Raw genomic sequence first — 21,546 nt, forward strand, 5'->3', positions numbered from 1 at the left:
ATTCAGTTCCTTATCTTTACATTTTAAAAAGAAGAAGTGTGGATGTGAGGAGAGAAGGTACAGCAGAAGCAGGCTGTTGTATATTGCTCGCAACTAGCTGGCGAGACGCCATGCGACTGTCAGTCTTGATTTTCGTGTCCCGCAAAAAGCGCTCGTCATGGTGGAGGAGTATGGTCTTTTTCGAGGGGTCGCGCACACATTAAGTAAGACCGCGAATTTTTGGATGCAAAGACGAGGAGGAGAACATAAACGGGTCTACCTGCTTTTTAGGGTTATAAGGATGAAGTATGTGTGACGAGAAGAGAGATACGCGAGAAGGCGAGACTTTTATAGTCCGCTCGCGGCCGGCTAGCGAAACGCTATGTCTTTGTTCGCTATCGCTTTTGGGGCCAGCGGAAGGCGTCCCACACAGCCACATTCTTGGGAATTTTTGTCGCAAGGCTCGCACACATGTGGACGCGCGATAATGTTTTTGAAAGCAGAGAGGAGGGACATGGGTGCCGATTATATCAGCTTTGGAAATGGGGAAGAGGTGTGTGAAGAAGAAAGGCACACGAGAAGGCGAGGCTTTTATATGTCTGTCGCGATGAGCCAGGAAGTCGTTATGCGCTTTTTGATGCTGTTGTTTGTGTCGAGCAGATGCCGCACAGCATATAATGAAATTGCGACAGTTTTGTGGTGAGACGAGCACATGTATCCACACGATGAGTGTTTTGAGAAGAAGAGAGGAGAACATCAGCGAGCTCAATTTCTGATTTTGAACATAACGAGCTGCACAGAAAGAGAGCAGAGGGGAGAATGCGAGATGTTTCTGTAACACTCGTGGCGGGCCAGAGCCGACATAGTTCTGCCCTCAGTGATCTTTGTCTCGGGCAGAGGCCGTACAGTATCGTTTAAAAATTGCGGTCTTTTGTGGTGGGACACACACATGTAGCCACACGAAGAAGATTTTGAGAAGAAGAGAGGAGGAGAACATTGACAACAAGTCATGGATCTTTGGTTTTCGTGAGTCGAAAGTGTGAAGAAAGAGCAGAGGAAAGAACATGCAAATTCTGTGCATCGTGTACGCAGGAAGCCCAAGATCACACATAGCGTTGTTCTTGGATGTTTTGGTAGACAGGCTCGACATGATACTGCGCCTCGTTGCTTTCGATCGCATTTCGCACATCACACAGTCCGCAAATATTTTGTGAACTCTGGAGAGGAAGAAAACCACATCGGGGGAAGTAGAACGTAATTCTGGAGAACAAGAAGGCAGGTTTGTGTGATGAGAAGAAAGTAGGTGGACGAGAAGAGGCGGGTTTATATATGCCGCGCCCAAGGCGCTAGTCTGACCTGTTCATGAATGACAACGCTGTGGAATTTGGAAGACGGGCTCAACATGATACGTGGAGACATTGCTTTTTCTCGAATCACATCAATCTCTTTACATGCGATTTTTGGAAAGCAGAGACAGCCATCGCGCCCTTGTATTGGACTTTTGGTTCCCAAAACGGGGATATACATATGCAGAAAAGAGAGAAGGCCGAGAAGAGGACATCATGTCACACGCGACTCTCGCGGATCTCCAGGCTGCCCATGCAGAGCATCGTTGTAGTTTTTAAGAAACTGGTTCGACATAAGGACAATTACCTGCTCTTTTCTCGTTGCGACTTTCACATGACTTCTGAGCTTGTAGCTTTTGGAGGGGAGGACAGCCATGAGGCGCTGAAGTTCAGTTTTGAGTATAGCCTGCATTGAAGAGGCAGATGTTTGAAGAAAGAGAAGTGAGAGTGGAAGAGGTATTCATATGTGTATTACCAGCAGAGCGCGAGGCGGGCCATCGGACGCGGCAATCACGGTTTTGAAAGTCTGGTTCAACATGAGGCCGTGATTGTGAAATCTTTTGTCGCGCTTCGCACATAGGGTGTGCATTGCATCTTTTGGAGAGGAGAGCAGCCATGAGCAACAAGACTGAGGGATTTGATCTCAAGAAGAGATATGGTATGAAGAAGAGAGAAGGTGGAGGAGAAGAGTTGAATTTATATGCGACCCGCGGAGCGACAGGCTGGTCATGGTAGCTGTGCGTTGAGATTTTGAGGGTTTGGATCAACGTGATAACTTCATCGTATATCTTCTTGTCACGTCTCACACATGGCTTTATTTGACATGCCTTTCGGGGCGGAAAGCGGCCATCGGCTGTAGCTCCATGTCTTTTGGTTTTAGTAAAAGAAGGAAGTCTGTATAGGAGAGAGACAGAGATCGAAGAGAGAATCATATATAGCTCTCGCTCATCGGGTTCACAGCACGGGCTTTGGCTGTATCAATCCCGACTAACACATGTTCGCGGCCAGTAAAAGATTTGGAAAAGAGAACAGACATAGGAACTTGCTGACAGAGTTTTGAGTCCGACACCCGAAGATCATGTGATGCTCGTATGAGATTTTTGGTAGAACGGGAATGGAGAAGTTGTTGGTGGAAGAAAAAGAGCAGATGCGAAGAATGGAGGGACTTTATACGTCCGCCAAGGATGCTAAGCGGCGTGGGGGTGATCTTGAGGCAGACAGGTTTACTCAATCCCTGCGAGGGAAGCCGAAGACGACGCACCACCCGAAGAGATGACTGAAGTGTAGAAAAGCAGTGATAGTAAGCACTCAGAAGCAAAAAAGACGTACGAATAAAGGCACAATAAGAAAGCGTCCTTTTCATTGCTCAAAACAGTCCGCACAGCGTCCATATATACAAGAAAAGGTCATCTGACCAAAATATTTACAAATCGAAGTCTTCAAAATCCCCTTCTTCTTTCATCTTTGAATCATTTCCAAACCCGAATGATCATTTCATGTACCCCAAAAAGCACACCCAACACTTAGAACTTGAGCGTAACACCCGCAGTACCAACAACAGCAGCCTTAACAGCACCCGCCTCAAGCATCTCCTTAGTCTCATAAGGCATCTTAGTCAAAGACCCCTTATCAGCAGTGTTCTCGCTGTCACCAAAGTCGTTGCCCTCAGCAACAGCCTTGCCACCATCCTTGCTGTAAAGCGCCTTCTTAGCACCAGACCAGACGTTGTTCTGGACAAGGAGCTCAGCGCCCTGGCGGGTGTTGATGCCATCGCTGACGTTCTCGTAGTAGTTGTTGTAGAGGTGGCCGGTGCCGAAGCGGAACGAGGGGCCGCGCGAGTTGATGTTCTTCCAGTAGTTGTTGTTGTAGGTGACGGTCAAGTGGCCCTTGTCTTCGCTGCCGTTGCTGTCCGAGTGGCCGACCAGAGAGCACTTCCAGTGGTCGTGCATGAAGCTGTTGGAGATGGTGACGTAGTCGGCGGCGTGGGTCACGTCGAGGAGACCGTCGTAGTAGTCCTTGTCGTGGTCGAGGTCCGAGGAGAGGTCTACGTGGTCGACCCAGACGTTTTGGGCTTTCTGGATGGCGATGGCGTCGCCGCCGACGACCTTCTCCATGGCGAAGTTGCGGAGGATGACGTTCTTGACGGCCTTGACGGTGAGGGTGAAGTCGGTCAGGACGACGGACGAGTCTTTGCCGATGACGGACTTGTTGCTGCCGATCTTGACGTTCTCGCCGCTGCCCTTGATGGGGCTGGTGATGAGAACGATGGCGGCGTCGTCGCCCTTGACGGCGGCCTCCAAGTCGCTGAGAGAGCCAACCTCGATGGTCTTGCCTCCCTTTCCTCCAGAGGTACCTCCGTTCTGCGTGGCGAAACCGGTGGTCGCGACATCTTCCAGAGATGCAGCGCGCTTGGTGAGACCGGCACGCTTGGGTGCGATCTGAGATGGCATGGGTGCTGCCAGAGCAGAGACAGCCATGAGGCCGAGAGACATGATTGAGAACTTCATTGTCGAAAGAAGTATGTTGGTCAAGTTGGAAAATGAATGTGAAAGGGGAAAAGCGAAGGACTGGAGTTGTTGTAGAAAAGAATGGAAGAGCTTTGCTGCCGAAGATCTCAGTGGACGGTCACGCACATCCTTATATACTGCGTCTGGTACCCGCTCGCATCGGTGCTGGCTGCCTAGGTATGGTGTCCCCGCCGTAGACAGGCCCTTACCGACAGCATAGACGCTCGGGGCACAATAGTCTCAACGTCTTCGCACCAATACGCTCCGCTGAAGGACCCGCCACAATGGAATACCAGGGCTACCGCTCACGATCTCGGGTGAGCTCTCTTCCCTCGCTGGGTTCCGTACAGCGGACAAACGTCGCGACATGTCAAACGTTCTTGGCAACCATGCGGAAGGATCCTGTTTGAAACGACTAACCCAAACAGGCGCGGGTAACTCCACTTTTCACGATGTGAGATTGCGAAGGACGTCGTTCGAAACAAGGGCACACTTGAACACCGTAACTGCGCACCCGCAGGAACGTCTTGGCTAGAGGACCTGTGGAGACATGGCGGGCGCTTGCTGGTATCGCTACCGATTCAGTGGTGGAGCGGGCGGCTTGAGTCGTGATTGATCAGTAAACCACATGTATCGAAAGTATTGAAAGAACGGAGATGGTCCTGATGCATCTCTTCAATCTTGAAAATATGGATCGGTGGTGCCACGTTCGATCTGGTGTGGGCGGCTGTCGGGCTGCGTGCAGAGTGACCGATAGGAGAGGTACTCCGAAGGAGGTATGACGATGTGCAAGTCTTTCGGCCGTATCAATGTGTGCGGTTCGTCGCAGCGTAGAAGCGTGGGCAAATTTTCTTTTCTAGAGAAGGCTCGAAATCTTTTCCTTTACCGAAGCGTCTGGACTGTTGATCCATCACCATCGGTCCTTTGTGGGACCCAACTCCTGATCAAAGCACACAGCAGCATGCAATTGATGCCATAGCAGATTGGGATGGGCAAAGCGAGATGGGCAATGGCTAAAGAGAAGGATCGAGGAAGGGACGAAACGGATACGAAGCCGTGAAGCTTCTCTTGACCTGTGAATGTTGTTTCGACTGCGCCGAACAGCCGCTCAGAGGCTTGGCATAGCTACACATCGATATGCATGAGAAAAGGAATAACGACAAAGGAAGAAATTGGTAATCTCAGTGCTGATATGCGTGTATCCGGCCAGTCATGGACAGAATGACAGTTGAGAGTGAGTACCTACGGTCAATTGTGATTGCTACCAGGGTGTACTCACACCGAGGATGCACAACGGGTCAGAAGCGTGTTGAACTCTGATGTCGCAGTGCATAATCATGGGTTTGAATGACATCGGGGAGTGAAGTCGAGCGAGGGACCGCAGCGCTGCAGAGGTCGAAAGAAGGTTTCACGTGGTAGATGACATCATCGCCCAAAGCAGCAAGCACCTTCATCTGAACCAAAGAACGCGTCGAAGAGGCCAGGAGAGCACAGCACCAGGCAGCAACAAACCGTTTCTACAACGTGTCCATACCCCCAGATCGTCTTCAAAACAATCCTACGTCCACCCAAAGATCTAGAAAGTAACTGCCCGCTCTACTGCGACTACACCCTCCACGATACTCACCACCTCCATACAAACCACACACATCTCATCCAACACCCCATATCCTCGCAAACCACCCCCAACATGCCCCCAATCCCCATCCACAAAAACGCGCCCATCGCGCCCACCACCGCCGCAAAACCCGACGGCACCACCCCTTCAACCGCCTCTTCAGACCCCAACAACGCCTCCAACCCACCTCCCACACGCACAACGCCCGCCTACGCCCCCGCTACAACAACACAAGATGCGTCGCCGAACCCTCCAGCTCCACAGCCGGGCGCCCGTCCCGCCGCACCAACAGGTTCAATCGGAATGACAGAAGGAAACGACAGATACACACCAGCAGCGCCGCAAGCAGGTGCCGTCCCAACAGCAACGGTTATAACGACGGAGACGAGACAAGCGCCACCGCCGCAGTTCAGTCATCCTCCGCCTTCAGACTCCATGTTGGCGGGGAGGTCGACGGTGACGGCTGCGACGGCTAGCAAACCTGGTCCTACGACGCTCAATTACGGCCCTGCTGCGTCGCCGTTCCAATCGGCTGATCAAGCGCAGCCTACGAGGACGAGCTTGGAACACCCTCCGGGCTATGTTCAGGCGATGGATAACGCGCCGTATACTGCTGGAGGAGGCATTGGTCAGTCGAGCGGAGCGGGAGACGCTGAGGGCGAGGGCGTTGGGGCACAGGCGTGGAGCATGCTGAACAAGGCGGGTGAGGCACTGAAGAAGGGCGAGGAGAGCGTGTGGAGAGCTGTTCAGGGTAAAAATGGCGGCGGGTTCTGAGCACGTGCTAGACTTGGGGAGGGGTTACATGAGCAAAGGCAGTCAGGAGAGCAGTGCATCACTCATAGTAGAAGCAATTTGTTCATACAAAGAAACCCATGACTTTCTATAGACCACTATTTTCCCCATTGCACCAAGCGATGAAAAGAGGAAGTACAGCCAGAAACAGATGAAGCATTGCAAGCCGGATATGACGTGTGAATGTATAAAGTACAAGAGTGTGTTACCACCCGGGATCGTGCTTTTCGTAACCAAGAACAACCGTCGGCCCGCAGGGCGTGTTGCCGTTCTCATACACGTACACCCCATCCCCATCTCTCACGTCGCGAATAACTGCTTCCACCACATAAACGCAGGTTGGGGGTATCGTAGAGGGAAGAAAGGCGCTTAACCAGATCCACCCTTGAACTTCTTGCCGAAGAGGATGAGCTGGGCCTGGTCGTAGATGGACAGGACACCGGCACCGGCAACACCACGGAGAATGTTGGCACCAGCACCCTTGAAGAGAGACTTGACACCCTCGGCGGCAACGATCTGGCGAGCGGCGTCCATGGTACCCTTGTACTTGACGGCCTCACCGGAGGTCATCATCATGCGGCGACGGATGGTGTCAAGGGGGTAGGAGGCGATACCGGCACCAGTGGTGACGGCCCAACCAAGAGCGAAAGAGGCCAAGAAGTTACCCTCGAGGGAACCGGTGAGGAGGACGGGCTTGATCGAGTCGTACATACCGAAGTAGAGACCACGGTAGACAACGATACCAGCAACGGAGGGCATGAAACCACGGTAGAGACCGCCGATACCGTCGGAGGCGAGGGTCTTCTTGTAGACGTCTACGAGACCGTTGAACTGGCGCTCACCACCCTTCTTGGCCGACTTGGCGTCGTTGGCGAGACGGGTACGGGCGTAGTCGAGGGAGTAGACGAAGAGGAGGGAAGTGGCACCGGCAGCCTGTTGTTGTTAGATTGTGATTTGCTAGACATCGAGCGGATGTACTTACACCACCGGAGGCCAAGTTACCGGCCATCCACTTGGCGTAACCGTCACGCTCCTTCTTGTAGGCGAACATGGACTTGTAGGTGTCGCGGAAAGCGAAGTTGAGCGCCTGGGTGGGGAAGTAACGGATGACGTTGGCAGTGTTACCACGCCAGAGGGAGAGGACACCCTCGTTCTTAGCGGTACGGCTGAAGCACTCGCCAATGCCATCGTACTTGCGGTCGAGACGACCGGACTTAAGCATCTCATCCTGCGGGGTGGGTTAGCAATTGTCGACATGCGGGGGTCGGGTTTGTGATAATGCTTACCTGGTTCTGGATGAGGAGCTTAACACGCTCGATGGGGGCAGCAGCGGTCTTCGAGACGGCGGCGGAAACACCACCCACTGATAAGCTGTTAATGGCTGTTGCGTGTGCAAAACTTTGCAGACAACGCTCGCATCACATCCAATTGCCAATGGCACACGGATTGATGGATCTGTCGATGGAGATTCACGTACTCAGGAAATCCACCACGAACCCAGGCATTCCGAACAATGACTTATCTGGACCTCATTAGCGGCGTACTGTTTAATTCGTACATGCGATACATACCCTGCTGTGCGCCCGACATCTTGGATGATGTATGGAGGGGAGATTGGTTGAAAAAGGTGAGGTTGCAGATGCTGGTGCTGCGTTGAGGGAAGAACGGTGTATTTGTAGCGAAGCTGCGACAAATTCTGCCAGCAGCGCTAATTCGCACTAAGCCAATCACGTGCTAGTGGCCTTGCCCGCTATCCCGAGCGCACCCTCATCAACACCTCGGAAACGCGGGTTGAGACAATGGTGAATGAGAAAAAGTCCTCACGATGGCCGTCGCATTGCAATTGATCTCTCGTACGTCCCAGTTGCTATATATCGACGGCCTGCTCTGCATCCAATTCACGATACTCTGCCTCTTGATCCCAACGGAACCCCCACAAGCGTTGCCGTAGCAGCCACACAATGCCTATGGCTTGACGAAAGTGCGTCTAAAGGCAGCCCGCAGCCGTCAATTCAACATGGAAAATCCACTGTGGGGATGTACAAGTGTTCACATGCCTCTTCCAGCCCAAGTCTCCCACCCTCTCCTTTCTGCGAGGCACCATTGTCAGGGTCCGCCATTTTTAGGTCGGGTAATCTCGGGGACGGAACCTGGCTCGGGCCAACAACTAGCGGCGAGGGCCCTCAAAGAACGTGGGGCCCGAAACTCCAGGCGGCGAATTTTCCATCGCGCTGCCCGCTATTGGCACAAGAGCCGTGGTTCGCGAAGCCTCGCCTGGCTTCTAGGGCTGCCGAGATGCCTTTCCAAGGCTGCCATGGCTGGATGCGTGACGTTGGTGTTGCAGCAGCTTCGTGATGCTGGCGGACACCGTATGTCGGTGTCGGTTGTCGCTGTCTGACGCTCTTCAGTACCTCTCCGACGGCAGCCGTCTCAAGTCATCCGATCACGTCGGGACATCACAAAGACTTCGCCAGTGATCGGAATGCCAAACCAGTATCGCGTCCATGGAGAATGTTGAACTCGGCCGTACTTTAACTTTTATCACCGCGAGAACACTTGCGTCATTGCGTCTTGTCGGACCGTGTTAGAAGCAGGTGGGATAAGCTACCATCAGCCTTCCATGAACAACTTGTTTTCTCGAGGTCACTCTAGCTCCCTTTGGTACACCCCTAATTGCTGGTAGTATCGTGGCCGTTGTATACAGGTTTGCGGTATACAGACATACTCCCTTACATCTCAAGCCTGGCTCATCCTCCCTTGCAGCATACAGAGCATCTTTCATCGACTTTGAGAAGTATCATCGTAGGCCCGGACCTATACATGGCTCGGTTCCAGCACAGTGAGCATCCTCTGGCTGGGTTGTCAGCTGCAACATAGAAGGATGGTTGCGAGACCAAGACCTTTTGCTCGTACTTCGCCGTCAAGCTGGCACATGAAGGAGACGATATAGTTGAACGCACCGATGGCGATTGAAAACTCAAAGGGTTGCACAAGACAGTAAGTAGGTTTCCTGTATTTACACATCTTGTTAAGTAAATGCTACCCCAAGTCTGTAGTGGAGAGCCTCTCGAACCCTGCAGATTGAACAGAAACGCCTTGATCGGCAACAACGATAAAGTCTTTAACCAATAAGGCTTATCCTCGTCAACACCATGCGACATCGCAACGCGAAACGCGGCAACACAATGGAAGCCATCCTCGACCAGGCTGCCACGCATCCACTCAAGAAGATCGAATGAGTACATCCATACCCTTCCGTCTTCTGTCGCGTCACCTTCGCGCATACGGTCACGCGAAGCCGAGCAATAAGATCAAACAGTATGGACATTGTCTTCAACTCTTCAAACTAGATTGTATGCAAACGTTACAATCCGATCGTATGACCTACGGCACGGCGCAGCAGACGACCTCCTCCGCCTTACACACGGCGACCAAATGACTATAGAAGACATTGGTCAAGAACTCGACCACTCCGCCACGTCAGTGTAGGAAAAATTTGAAAAGGTCTGGAGTCTACATCGACGTTTTGTCACCTACTTTGCATGTTTCCAGGTTGATGTAGGCTCCAGACCTGTTCAGTTTTCTTCTTGAATGAGGTGCTGCCTTGAGGGGCATCCTGCGGGCGCCGGTACACCATCCGCACTGCACTTAACCGATAAGCATGATCTCCAATCGGCCGATGCTCGCGCCATCTATCAACTCAAGATGTACATGAAAGCTTCGGCATACTATACTGAATACTGCCCATTCTTGTCCAAGGCTCTCCGACAATCACAGAACAAGACGAAGAAGTGAAGCCAGTACCCAAGACAGGTTCCAAACCAGTTTGTACTCCGCCAAACTGTACCAAGACCGGAGAAAAGTCCTGTAAGAACAAGAGGGCTTTGCAAGAGCATGTCGTCACCAAGCACACTGAGTGTTATCCCGCCACGTGCCCAGTTGACGGCTGCCCACGCACCGACTTCGCATCATTTATCCATATCGATAAGCACATGAAAGAAGATCACCTGGAATACGCCATGGCCTTGTGCGACTGCGACACGATTATCACATTCCGGTTTGAGGGGTGTCAAGTCCGCTACAAAGCACACGCCTGCTATCGTACCCACCACCTGCAGAAAGAGCACAGAGTCAATCAGCCAACTGTGCTCGAGCACAAGAAGCCAAAGGGTCATTCCTGCTACGTAGAAGGATGCAACACACCCCACAAGTTTAGCAGTCCATAGAGTACGACTCTCATCTGATTCAAACCCACGGACTTCACACCCCAAACCAACGGAGGATCTTCTTGAAGGGCACGGCGTGTCCGTGGGTGGAGAACTATGCCCCCTTCATATACAACGCGCGATTCGCATGAGCACGATGTCTGGTATACTGCAACCATACAGACCTGTTTGTATCGTATCTATAGCATGTATATCCCGGAGTGGTTACACGTCGCTTGTCATCATATCATGCTATCAAAGAAGGTCTTTGAGTCATGGAAATAACGCAATATGTATAGTATGTAGTTTCACGTACATACAAGCGATATTGTCGAGTTGATATGTACTTCAAAACCGTGCACGATCGAGCGATACTGGTCTGATATCACTGGGTTCTGTACTGAGACTTGCCCATGATGACGTCGTACCGACTCTGCTTTCCAAGTGTCCACCACCGTACGTCTTCCCTTGACTGTACTCAATCATCGCATTGCTAACGCTCTGCAGACTTACTCCCGTGCGTGGCAGTGATCAGTTTCGTAAGCGCTATCTTCATGTCCTGCTCTGGACCGGTCTAAGTATCCATGGACGATGTACATAATTCACTTCTGGGACATATTGTCACAGCATGTCGCGTCTCCGGTATCGGGGAAGGCAACAGCATTGTTCTAAACGATTGCCATGCCAATTTGCTTAAGCTATCTAGACAAGCGGGTGAAGGCGGCTTCACCTTCAACTTTGCCGACATACACTGACGTCACCTTGGTTATACGGTCACTCACCTTGCACTAACAAAACGCGAGTCACCGCGACTTGCGCTGCTGCCTACATAAAAAGACGTCGACGCTATAACAACCCAGCCTCCACCACCACCTCACGACCACCCGCCTCCCCTCCCTCCCCTCCAAATGGCGACTGCGAGAAAGACATCTGAGAATGTGAGTACTTGGTAGCAACCTGCTTCCTTGCGCGACCTTCTCAGAACCGTCTTCTCGCAGTCGCCCGACAAGCTGTCGCGCCACCATGCGAGCGCAGCCCATCGAGGCACTAAAACAAACCAACACTCCTATATTTATCCAAACATCACAGTCACTCTCACCCTCATCCGCTTGCAGAGTCTCTTCGCCAAAACGCGCTGTTTTGGTTGCCTTTGCAACTTGGGTCCGCGCGCCGTCGCAGGCACTCACCTACAGAGGCAGTCTCTCACAACAACCTCACTCTTACCCTCTACAACCTCCCCTTCCTACTATTTCTGCAAGCAACGCTGCAACCCCCATTCCACTACCACTTCTGAGCCGCACCCACGTTCGGTCATCATGGATCGTGCCGACCGCTTCATCGACCAAGACGAAGCCGAGCGAAACTCGTTCATTCAGCATCACGTCGTCACCGGTCGAGGCTCACTGTTCCCCGTGCAGGGCGATGCTTCTCGCTCCAAGCTCGATGTAAGCCACACTGCCCTGTACCAATTGCCTGGAATTTTACTAACGTTGCGCTCTGCAGGAGGTCGCAATCAACGATGTGATGGTGTCCTACATCGTAGACAACGACGTTGAAGGGCTCGAAACGACTCGTATCATCAAGTGAGTGATAGCCATATACCAATTCATGTGAGACATGTACTGACTACCCACACCAATCTTTAGGTACGCCGATCTCAGTCCGCATCACAGCACGATGTCGCACGAGGACTTGGCAGAGCTCTTGAAGAAGCCCCAGTTGAGCCGTTCCGGCGAGCTCTCGTACATGCTCGCGGCGCCCCGAGTCGTCGCCATGCTCGTCTGGTACTTCCCTCCGGCGTTGAGACTTCGGCCGTCCTCAACGACGACTGTGTTCCTCACTCCCCCCCACGCTTTACACCCCCCCGCGATCGCGTCTCTGCACTCAAAGTTGCACCATTGACTGAAGCTTCGCCACTGGACGTAGAAGCCTTGGCTTCGATCGCATTGGACATCTGCTCGCAACCTCCATTTCTCGGGCAGGATAGCTCAGCCAGACTGCTACGTGACGCCGGGAACAACGTGCTGGTACCGGCAAAACCGCATGTCTTCGTCTTGCTGAGCTGCGTCGAAATCTCTGTAAGCGGAGAGTTGCTTGTAGTCCCCAAAAGGATCTTGCTCCTTTTCAACTCAGTCAAAGCTGCAGCGAAGCTTGGACTACGCGCGCTGATTGGGAAGGCAGCGGTGGTCTGTACAACCGCGTCTGTCGCCACGACCCCGAGCTTCAACATCATCCATCAATCTCACGCAACGTTCTTGGAGGAAGCTGGACACGCCAGAGATGTCGAGATTGCTGGATTCTTCAGCCACTTCTGGAACGCCTGTCTGCGAATGTTCATCGGCTCGGTAAACCAATTAGGGCCGGCTGCATTTGGTCAGAACAACGAGAACCCGTTCGCGATGCAGCTTACTTTATCAATACTCCCTGGATGGGCTGCGGCAAGCCTCGAGATGAACGAACTCAACCAGACATCTCGATTCAAGAACCCAGCGCTGCTAGGATTGTGCGCCCTTGCGAACGATTCGCCACAGCTTCAGGCAGTAGCGGGTTCTTTCGATGACGCTCTCTCCGCTAAATACGACACTGTCAACAAGGCTATATGGGGCATTGACAACGATCTCATGTTCGTGAACACGGAGGATGCGACATCGACTAAGGATATCGGTGGGTCTTCTTACTTCCTAGAGACTGCCGCCGCGGTCATGAAGGATGCCGTCCACCGCATGGAACACATGGTGGGCGATTCCCATACCATCATCAGTCCGAAGAGCTAAGCCAGACTACTACATGATCTCGAGCGCAGCGTACTAGAATCTGTGGAAGTGCATGTCTTCGTCTTGGACAGTTATTTTTGGGAATTCGGGAAGCGGTGACTTGCTTGTAGTTCTCAAAAGGAACTTGCTCCTTGTAGATCTGGCGGATAGTCCACGTACAAAGTAGCGGAACGGGCTCCACGTAAAATGAGCTAGACGACTACATGATTTCTCTGGCCACTCGTTTCAAGCTTTCAGATTGGATGTTTCTGTCTCGCATGGGTATTGGTAGCAGGGTGTGAGAAGTAGCGCGACAGTTAAATACATAAAGAGCAAATGACAAGCCATAATTTCTGTAAATTCACTTTCCACATGCCGCACACAAAGGAAGAACGGAGGTGCGTCTTCATTTACAAAAAGACATGTATGAAAAAACTACATCCATGACTCCTTATACTTCTAGCACGAAAAGTCATGTCTACGGTAATCGCACCTAGGGCTTCTCAAACTCACACTACATAAGTGCATGTCTGCGGCAAACATGTCGTGTGTCCGCAAGACTTTTGAGAATCTGGAGCTTCGGCCTATGCTTAAGTGAAGATGTGTATCTGACAACCACATCTGTAACGCCCCAAACTCAAAAGACAAAATAGCTTGTCTATGGCAACTATGTTTGTGACTTTTCAAACTCGGCCCACTTGAGCGCATGTCTGCGGCAAGCATATCGGGTGTACGCAAGACTTTTGACAACCTAAGGCTTCGGCTTTTACTTAGATAGAGACATGTATCCGACAACTACATCTGTAACTCTCCACACTTAGTCGACACAAAAGCATGCGACGCAAAGCTTACTTTTCCTGTCCATCACGGAGTCACAACTCGCTCCTTACATCCCTTCTCATTCACTCATCAACTGCGAACAATAAGAAGGAACGTCGTCCGCGCGTCCGGGGCCTTTCACTTGGACTACTGTCTGGTCTCTGATGTTTTTCTTTAAGAACATAACTTGTTGCGCTCCACCAGTGACAAGCGCAACCCACTCAACTCATCTGCCTTGTTGTCACCCCTGACCCCACACTAACTTTCAACTCATTCAAGATGACCGAATCATCGGGCCCAGCTAGCTTCTCAAGCCTCCCGACAGAGATGAAGACCAACATCTTCGCCTCCATACGCGACAAAGCCACCAATGCAGCCGTTCGTCTCGTCAACCACGAATGGCGAGACATCATCACGCCAATGGCTTTTTCGAACCTTACGATAGCGTCGGATAATTTCACCCCAGAGATGCTGAACACACTCCTCGAGCCTGGGAACGGCGTCATACGCCACGTAAAGAGTATCTACATCGCCCGCGTTGGCACCGAGAAGCTGTACGGCGCATGCGACTATTCCACGCAGATGCTACTCATGTCAATCATCAGCGAACTTCCAAAGGGGGCACTATGCGCTCTAGGCGGGGAAGTCAATTTGCCCACAGGAATGATGTTTCATCTGCTGCAGCATCAGACGAAGCTGAAGCGGCTCGATGTTCTTTTCAATCTTGGGCTTGGTACTGCCAACGTAAGCTACGCACACGGAGCTCACGAATCGTGGATATCCTCTCGGCTTGCGAGTATCGAGTCGCTCACCGTGATGCCCGATGACATGGGCAGCGAACAATGCAAGGCGGCTGGACTACTCGTGCGCAGCGCTCCGAATCTCAAAGGACTCAGGATTGTGACACGTCCTGATTGCCTCAGTCTCACGGCGTATCCTGACCGCCCAGATGCACGACCAGACTGGGCCGTCTTTGGAGGGCCGTTTGGAAGTGGCAGTGCGCCTCCTCGACTCAAGTTATCACGGATGAGCCTGGAGCAGGTGGTCTTGGGGCGACGCGCTGCAGCTCTAATGCAGGGCAACGTCGACTTATCCAGACTCAAATGTCTTCAGCTTGTGGATTGCGAGAGCATTGTCGATCTCATGACAGTACTTGCGCCCGTTTGCAACCTCACTGAGTTGAACATTACAATGGCTCGGAATTCTTCTCCACTAGAACACACCATACGAGCTGTCGAAGCACTCCTCAACTCCTTCAACAGCCTGGAAAAGCTTTGGCTCGACATGGCAGACGGACGCATGGTCGATGTATCTTGTATCTCCCGCCACACCTCCCTCCGCCAACTCGGCATAGACGGCCACATCACAGATCGCGTACCCTTCTACCCCACGAAGGATCTGGAAAAACTGCTAAAATCACTCCCCTACCTCGAAGGCCTCGCCGTACACTTCCCCCGCCAATCCCTTCACCCGATCCGAGATCCCAACCCACTCTCTTATTTAGTACCAGACCGACCCGGCTCCGGCATGATATTCGACCAGAAGATCTTTCTAGTAAGCAACTCTCTGATCTCCCCACAACTCTAATAGCGAGTACTAACAACGTCTCCAGACCCATATCGCCGCACACCCCCATCTAAAACACCTCCGCCTTCTATCTCCACCAGATATTCACTATACCCGCGACAATTTTCCTCCAGATCGTGAGCCCTGTGCCGTCGGCTTTGCTGCACTGGACGAGATGGTTATGCAGCACTATGCAGCACAGATGCTGTATCATCTGAGCAGTTCAGGCTCGCGAGTACAAGTTCTGGGTATTTCACCAGGTGCAAGCCATATCATGGAGAAAACGGGGCTGGAAGATGGCAATGGGCATTCTTGGCCGGAGTACTGGTATAGGATGGGATGGGGATGTGGTGGTGGAGAGAGCGGGTCAGTGGAGATGATGTCAGAAAAAGAGCCGGTGAAGGAGGGGGAAGGAGATGTGTTGGCGAAGTTGAAGGAGGTTGCTGTGCCGATGAAGATGGGACCTGGTATGCTGGTTAACACTGTGTTTAAGCAGATGTTTGATGTTGGCGGGGGATTGGGAGGGCCGCTATGATGCAAGCTTCAGGCTCTGGATGTCTAGACACCAACGTGTTTGTCGCAGACATGCAACGATGTGGTGTGAGTTTGAGAAACAGACATTTCGACATAGCTCATCAAGATGACATGTAATCGCAGAAAAGTATCAAAGCAGTGACTACTTCTTCAACACATCCTCCACAACCTTCAGAACCTCCACCAACTCCTCATCCATCATACTCTTCCCCATAACCTGCACATGCGTAGGCAACCCCTCACACTCATCCGCATCATCTGCAACAAATTAGCCTCCAGCACACCCTCGATTCGCAAAGACCACTTACAAGGCGGTTCAAACACCACGCCCTCCTTCGCAAACTCCTTATCAGCCTCCTTCTCCGCCTTCCCAGCCGTCAACACCCCACTCGGCCAATTCAGCAAATTAACCACAACCGTATAAATCGGCAGTCCATACGTATCATGCTTCGGCGCCACACCCTGATACCCCGGCATCAAAACAGCATCTAACCCCTTCTCCCCCTCGCCACCAACACCACCAACCATCACCCCATGCCACCCCCTCACAACCCCCGCTTTCTTTACATTCAAATCCCACAGCTCATCCAGACTCGGCACCCAGTCTTTCAACTCGGGGAACGAGCATGTTGATAGCGAAGGTACAGGCGGCTCCCCGCCATCTTTGATATATTGCAGTGGCGTTTTCTTCGGATCCAGCAAGAAGAATTTCCATGCCAGTAAGGCGGTTTGGTAGAGATCTGGTATCTTGTCATCCAGCAGCACAATCTCATGCCCCTGCGCTTTCAATTTCATCGCCGTGGTATGCAGTGCGCGCGCAATGGGTGGGTGGAGCGGTCGTTCTTTACAGCCCCTCACCAGTCCGAAGCGCAGGGAGTGAGGTGAAGGCTGGACAAGCCGCCAGGGCACGTTGAGACTATTTTCGTCGTAGAGATACGGTTTCGCGTCGCTCACACACCGTAAAAAGAGTTCGTAGTCGCGGACAGAACGGCCACACGGGCCTATGACTACGGGAACGGAACCGGGACTTCCCAGCCGACCGACTGCGACGCCGCCTGCGAACGGGACTCGACCTGCTGTTGGCTTCAAAGACGAGCCGCCGCAGCATATCGCGGGGATGCGGTTGGATCCTGCTACATCGGTTGCTACGCCCAGGACACTGCCTTTCATAGCGAGGAGGGCGCCCTCGCCGCCTGTGGAACCGCCGGCTGTGTGAGAGAGTTTGAGCGGGTTTAGCGTGCGGCCGAAGATGTTGTTGTGGGAGTCTGCTGTCATCATAGTCTGAGGGAGATTGGTTTTGACATAGAAGACCGCGCCGAGCGTGTGCAGGAGGGTTACCAGGGAGGAGTTTGAAGCAGCGGGCGGGTGCGCGAGGAAAGAGACGTAACCAAGTGTTGCTTGTACGCCTTTTACGTTGAACGAGTCCTTCAAACTAATCGGCAGCCCATGCAACGGACCCATAACCTTCCCTTCTCTCTTCAGAAAATGATCACATTCCCTCGCCCGAGCAAGTGCTTCCTCGAACATGATCTCTGTCAGGCAACTCACGCACTGCTGGGCCACAGCTGCTCTCTTGCAGAATGCCGTCACGACCTCTGTGCTGCTTAATTGGCCCTCCGCCATCATCTTGACCAGATCAGTGGCATCGTAGTTTTCCGTAATGTCTAGCTCTTTCTCTGTCAAGATGCCGCATGTTCGTGGTACATCTAACACAGATATACTGGACGTTTCTGTGTACTGAGATGTTTGCGAAGAAGGCAGCCGCCAATCTTCCGGTATCTTGGAGTAAACGGATTCGCGTTTCGAAGCGGCGAGGGTGCGCCAGTCGGGTATGGATGGTGGTGCTGCGGTCATGGTGTTTGGTGATGGGATGACTGGGGTTAGATGGATGGGATCAGGGTGTTCAAGTCGGAGTTGTTAGGCAAAGAAGGATGGTTATGTGATTCGGGGTTTGAGGTAAGGAAAAGGCAAATCGCAGCGGTGAGGATGCAATAGCGAAGACGCTACTGTGTATCATTGTTACATGCTGATGATGAGGGGTTTGGGGGGCTATGGGGAGCCGGCCGAGGTTGCCGAGTCGGAGGGAGATCCCGAAAGGCGTGCAGCGTGGGGATATGTGGGTTTGGACTGGGGTAGTCAGGTGCACGAAATGACTTCTTCCGGCATGCATAGTAGGTTGCTGTTTGAAGAATCGCGAGAACTTCGTTTGGATCAATGTCTGGATGTCCAACGTGAAGATTTCGCTAAAGCTACATAAGCTCTCATGAACGCTTGAACTGGGTGGCACCATACCGGTAGAAATCTAAAGAACGCCCATGGTCTGATTAGAACTGCTTTGGGGGTATGTTCGCTGTATCTGCTACACTCCTCAATCCCTCCTCCTCTCACTCCTCTCGTGTGGTGACCTGCTTCTCGTGTCCTTTCGCCGTCTCCGGTCTCTCGATAGTGACCTCGACCGCTTCGCATCGACATCGCGGTCTCGCCTGCGTTCTGTATGTTCGTCTCGTCGCTTATGGTCGCGACTTCGTGATCGGTGTCTGCGCCTGTCATCGCGCACATCGTCTCTCCGCCTGTCGCGCGACCGTGAACGTTCTCTATGTCTGTGGCGTCGCTCTCTGTCCCGCGAACGACTCCGCGATCGATGACGTCTCCTTCGCTCTCCGTCGTCATCTCTGTGTCTCCGTGAACGCTCCTTCTTCTCCCTCCTCTTCGCCTTGTCGCCGTCGTCCTCCACTTTGGCTTTCTCGTCTAGCGTGTCCTTGACATCTGCCTCGTGTGCCTTCTGACCGAGTGGCGTCAGGTTCGCGTTATTGCGTACTGGCACGGGCAGACCCATGGCAGCTAGCATGGCGTCTTCCTCGGCCTCCTTCAGTTTGCGCTTCTCTTCCTTGATGCGCGCAGCTTCGGCTTCTTTAGATTCCTCGTCGCCCTTTGCATACCAGTTCAGGTCGCGTCCTTGTTGCCAGCGGCCGACGGGGGCCATGAGCGAGTGGCCCAGGTAGTTTTCGCGTTGCGCATCGTTCTTGACGTCTTCCCATTTGAAGTCGGCGCGACCGCCGCTGGATACTATTAGTTGGTGTTTTAACATCAGAAGTGAGTAACCTTACCGGCTGCCTTCTTTGCGCACTGTCTGTACGAGATCCATGGTGTTGAGTTGTCGTGGTAGTGGTATGCAGAAGACGGCGCGAGTCGATTGCGGCCAACACGCGGAGGTGGGAGGCCCGTGCTACCTACCAGTAGCTTCTCCATCACCAACCTCAAGAGCTTCCAGACAGCCCTGACACTCTTCACTCACAAACCCCCACCGCCAACATGCCTCCGACACTCCCACCCCCCGACGAGCAAGAATACGATGCGCCCTCGACCATCGCGACTCTGCCCGGGCAAGACCTGAATGCCGGAAACAACCTCTTCTGGTACTTCACCTCGTCGCCATGGTTCGACGCCGAAGAGTGCATCAACATATCCGTTTTCACCAACCTCAACCTCCATGACCCGGCCAATGCCCAACAAATCATGAATGACCCGACGCTATGGAATCAAAGACTCAACAGTGTACCACAAGGAATACAATACGTTATAGCGGGCGAAGGGCAGGGCGAGGGCCATCCATGGATTCTCCAGCGCCAACACAAGGCCGAGGTTACAGATTACGATGGCAACAAGAAGAATGGCATGTTTGTCGAGGGCAACTGGTACACGCACAACACCAAAGTTCTCATGGCGCCGAGTTTGCTGGACGTTGTGCAGAGTAGACTGCTTACCGTCGCGACGCGCATGGAGCAGATGGCTGAGATATCCAAGAACATGACACACTGGACACCTGCGACGGGATACTCGTACTTCCCTACTTCACACGAAGCTGCGAAAGCCGCGACTACGGCGAGTCGGATCGGTAGTCCGACACTGGCGCCAACAGATCCAGACGCGGCGGGCTCACAGTCACAAGGAGCGGGAGCCGCAACACAGGCGACAGATCCACTGGCATCCACCACCGAGTTCTCAGACGCGCTGTTCATGCACTCGCTCAACCTCACAAACGCATATGGAGACGAATACATGGATGAGAACCCGCTGAAGGGCGAGCCAGGCGCGTTCGTCTTCGAGGGCACCAAGACTGCTGTCAATGCGAGGAACAAGGCACAAGAGCAGGCGGCACAGGCCTCACAGTCTACACCTGCCGCAGGGCTGAAAATCGAGACACAGCCACCGAGCAGGGCACCATCTGCAGTGGGAACACCAAAGGCGGTAGGCACACCGACCACACTGGAAGCGCAAGGTAAAAAGGGCATCATCGCTCCCGCCCCCAAGAAGAAGAAGGACAGGAGGAAGAGTCAAGGTGGACTAACTAGTCCGACGACACCAACTGTACCATAGGTTCGTTGTGCAGAGGCATCGGTGTAGGAGCAGTCATTTCCTTTCCATGATACCCCGACTATATACAAGTCAAATCCAAAGATCGTCAAAAGTCGTCTTTTTCCGATTCACCATGCGCTTATACCCGTAAACTGACGTACGATTACCGATAAGAACACCTGCAGCCAACCGGAATGGAAGGTGAGATGCGACATCTAACGCCTCTGACTTTAGCCCGAACGCCGAAGTAAGCCACAACGAAATGGCCCCCAAATAACGGGTAGATCAACATCTTGCATGTATAAACAGTCGTCGTTGCCACATCCTACTCCAACAACCACACATCCCCATTCTACTCGCAAACATGGTTCTCAGAAAGGTCGTCACACCAGCCCCTCCCAATCCCCCCTCAACCCACAACACCACCACCACCGCCACCTCCCCTCATGACAAACAACCCCACGACTACCTCCCCGTCCCCAACCCCATGCCCAGCTACTGGCTCCAAAACCCGCATCCCTACGCCACCCTCCGCAGCACCCCCTCCCTCCCCCCAACCTGCGACATCGCCATCATCGGCTCCGGAATGGCCGGCGTACTAACCCTATACCACATCCTCCAAACTTCCCACAAAAGCCACCTCGCCACGGGAAAACGCATGCCACGCGTTGTCCTCCTCGACGCCCGCTCCCTCTGCAGCGGCGCCACCGCACGCAACGGCGGGCATTCTAAGATTAAGACGGCGACGCTGGCGGGTATGCGAGATAGCAAGATGAGAACGCAGATGGCGGACTTCCACCAACGCGTGATTGACGAGTTGAAATCGCTGGTTGAAGACGAGGGGTTAGCTCAAGAATGCGAGTTTGAACTCCGGCGTAGTTTTGATGTTTTCCAAGATAGGGAGGAGTTTGAGAAGGTGAAGAGGGTGTTTGATGATGCGGTGGAGAAAGGGGAGGGCTGGACGAAGAGCAGGAGTGTGGTTGAGGGGAGGTATGTGGAGGGGGTTACGAGTGTGAAAGGGGCGGTGGGGGCGTTTACGTGTGAGGTAGCGAGTTTTTGGCCGTATAAATT

The 21,546-nt window shown here is 52.9% G+C and overlaps 7 protein-coding genes across 7 annotated transcripts; 4 read left to right on the forward strand and 3 right to left on the reverse strand.

The window, feature by feature from the left end:
* Window positions 1-2,848: 2,848 nt before the first annotated feature.
* J4E92_010162 (uncharacterized protein) lies at window positions 2,849-3,832 on the reverse strand (the record flags this gene model as incomplete). The annotated part of the gene is made up of 1 exon (XM_051501503.1): window positions 2,849-3,832. The coding sequence occupies one exon, from the start codon at window positions 3,830-3,832 to the stop codon at window positions 2,849-2,851; it is 984 nt and encodes a 327-aa protein (XP_051348288.1).
* Window positions 3,833-5,522: 1,690 nt separating this feature from the next.
* Window positions 5,523-6,224, forward strand: J4E92_010163 (uncharacterized protein; the record flags this gene model as incomplete). The annotated part of the gene is made up of 1 exon (XM_051501504.1): window positions 5,523-6,224. The coding sequence occupies one exon, from the start codon at window positions 5,523-5,525 to the stop codon at window positions 6,222-6,224; it is 702 nt and encodes a 233-aa protein (XP_051348289.1).
* A 387-nt stretch (window positions 6,225-6,611) lies between these two features.
* On the reverse strand, window positions 6,612-7,832 carry J4E92_010164 (uncharacterized protein; the record flags this gene model as incomplete). The annotated part of the gene is made up of 5 exons (XM_051501505.1): window positions 6,612-7,175; window positions 7,225-7,470; window positions 7,529-7,605; window positions 7,720-7,764; window positions 7,814-7,832. The coding sequence occupies 5 exons, from the start codon at window positions 7,830-7,832 to the stop codon at window positions 6,612-6,614; spliced, it is 951 nt and encodes a 316-aa protein (XP_051348290.1).
* Window positions 7,833-11,763: 3,931 nt separating this feature from the next.
* J4E92_010165 (uncharacterized protein) lies at window positions 11,764-12,034 on the forward strand (the record flags this gene model as incomplete). The annotated part of the gene is made up of 2 exons (XM_051501506.1): window positions 11,764-11,892; window positions 11,951-12,034. 2 exons carry the CDS (start codon window positions 11,764-11,766, stop codon window positions 12,032-12,034), a joined length of 213 nt encoding a protein of 70 aa, XP_051348291.1.
* A 90-nt stretch (window positions 12,035-12,124) lies between these two features.
* J4E92_010166 (uncharacterized protein) lies at window positions 12,125-13,221 on the forward strand (the record flags this gene model as incomplete). Its single annotated transcript, XM_051501507.1, has 2 exons — window positions 12,125-12,231; window positions 12,558-13,221. 2 exons carry the CDS (start codon window positions 12,125-12,127, stop codon window positions 13,219-13,221), a joined length of 771 nt encoding a protein of 256 aa, XP_051348292.1.
* A 5,266-nt stretch (window positions 13,222-18,487) lies between these two features.
* On the reverse strand, window positions 18,488-19,264 carry J4E92_010167 (uncharacterized protein; the record flags this gene model as incomplete). The annotated part of the gene is made up of 2 exons (XM_051501508.1): window positions 18,488-19,178; window positions 19,227-19,264. The coding sequence occupies 2 exons, from the start codon at window positions 19,262-19,264 to the stop codon at window positions 18,488-18,490; spliced, it is 729 nt and encodes a 242-aa protein (XP_051348293.1).
* Window positions 19,265-19,431: 167 nt separating this feature from the next.
* On the forward strand, window positions 19,432-20,496 carry J4E92_010168 (uncharacterized protein; the record flags this gene model as incomplete). Its single annotated transcript, XM_051501509.1, has 1 exon — window positions 19,432-20,496. One exon carries the CDS (start codon window positions 19,432-19,434, stop codon window positions 20,494-20,496), a length of 1,065 nt encoding a protein of 354 aa, XP_051348294.1.
* Between the last annotated feature and the right edge of the window lie 1,050 nt (window positions 20,497-21,546).

The sequence above is a fragment of the Alternaria infectoria genome, assembly GCF_024043175.1.
Source record: "Alternaria infectoria strain BMP 0036 chromosome Unknown scaffold_32, whole genome shotgun sequence".
In the NCBI taxonomy this organism is placed as follows: domain Eukaryota; kingdom Fungi; phylum Ascomycota; class Dothideomycetes; order Pleosporales; family Pleosporaceae; genus Alternaria; species Alternaria infectoria.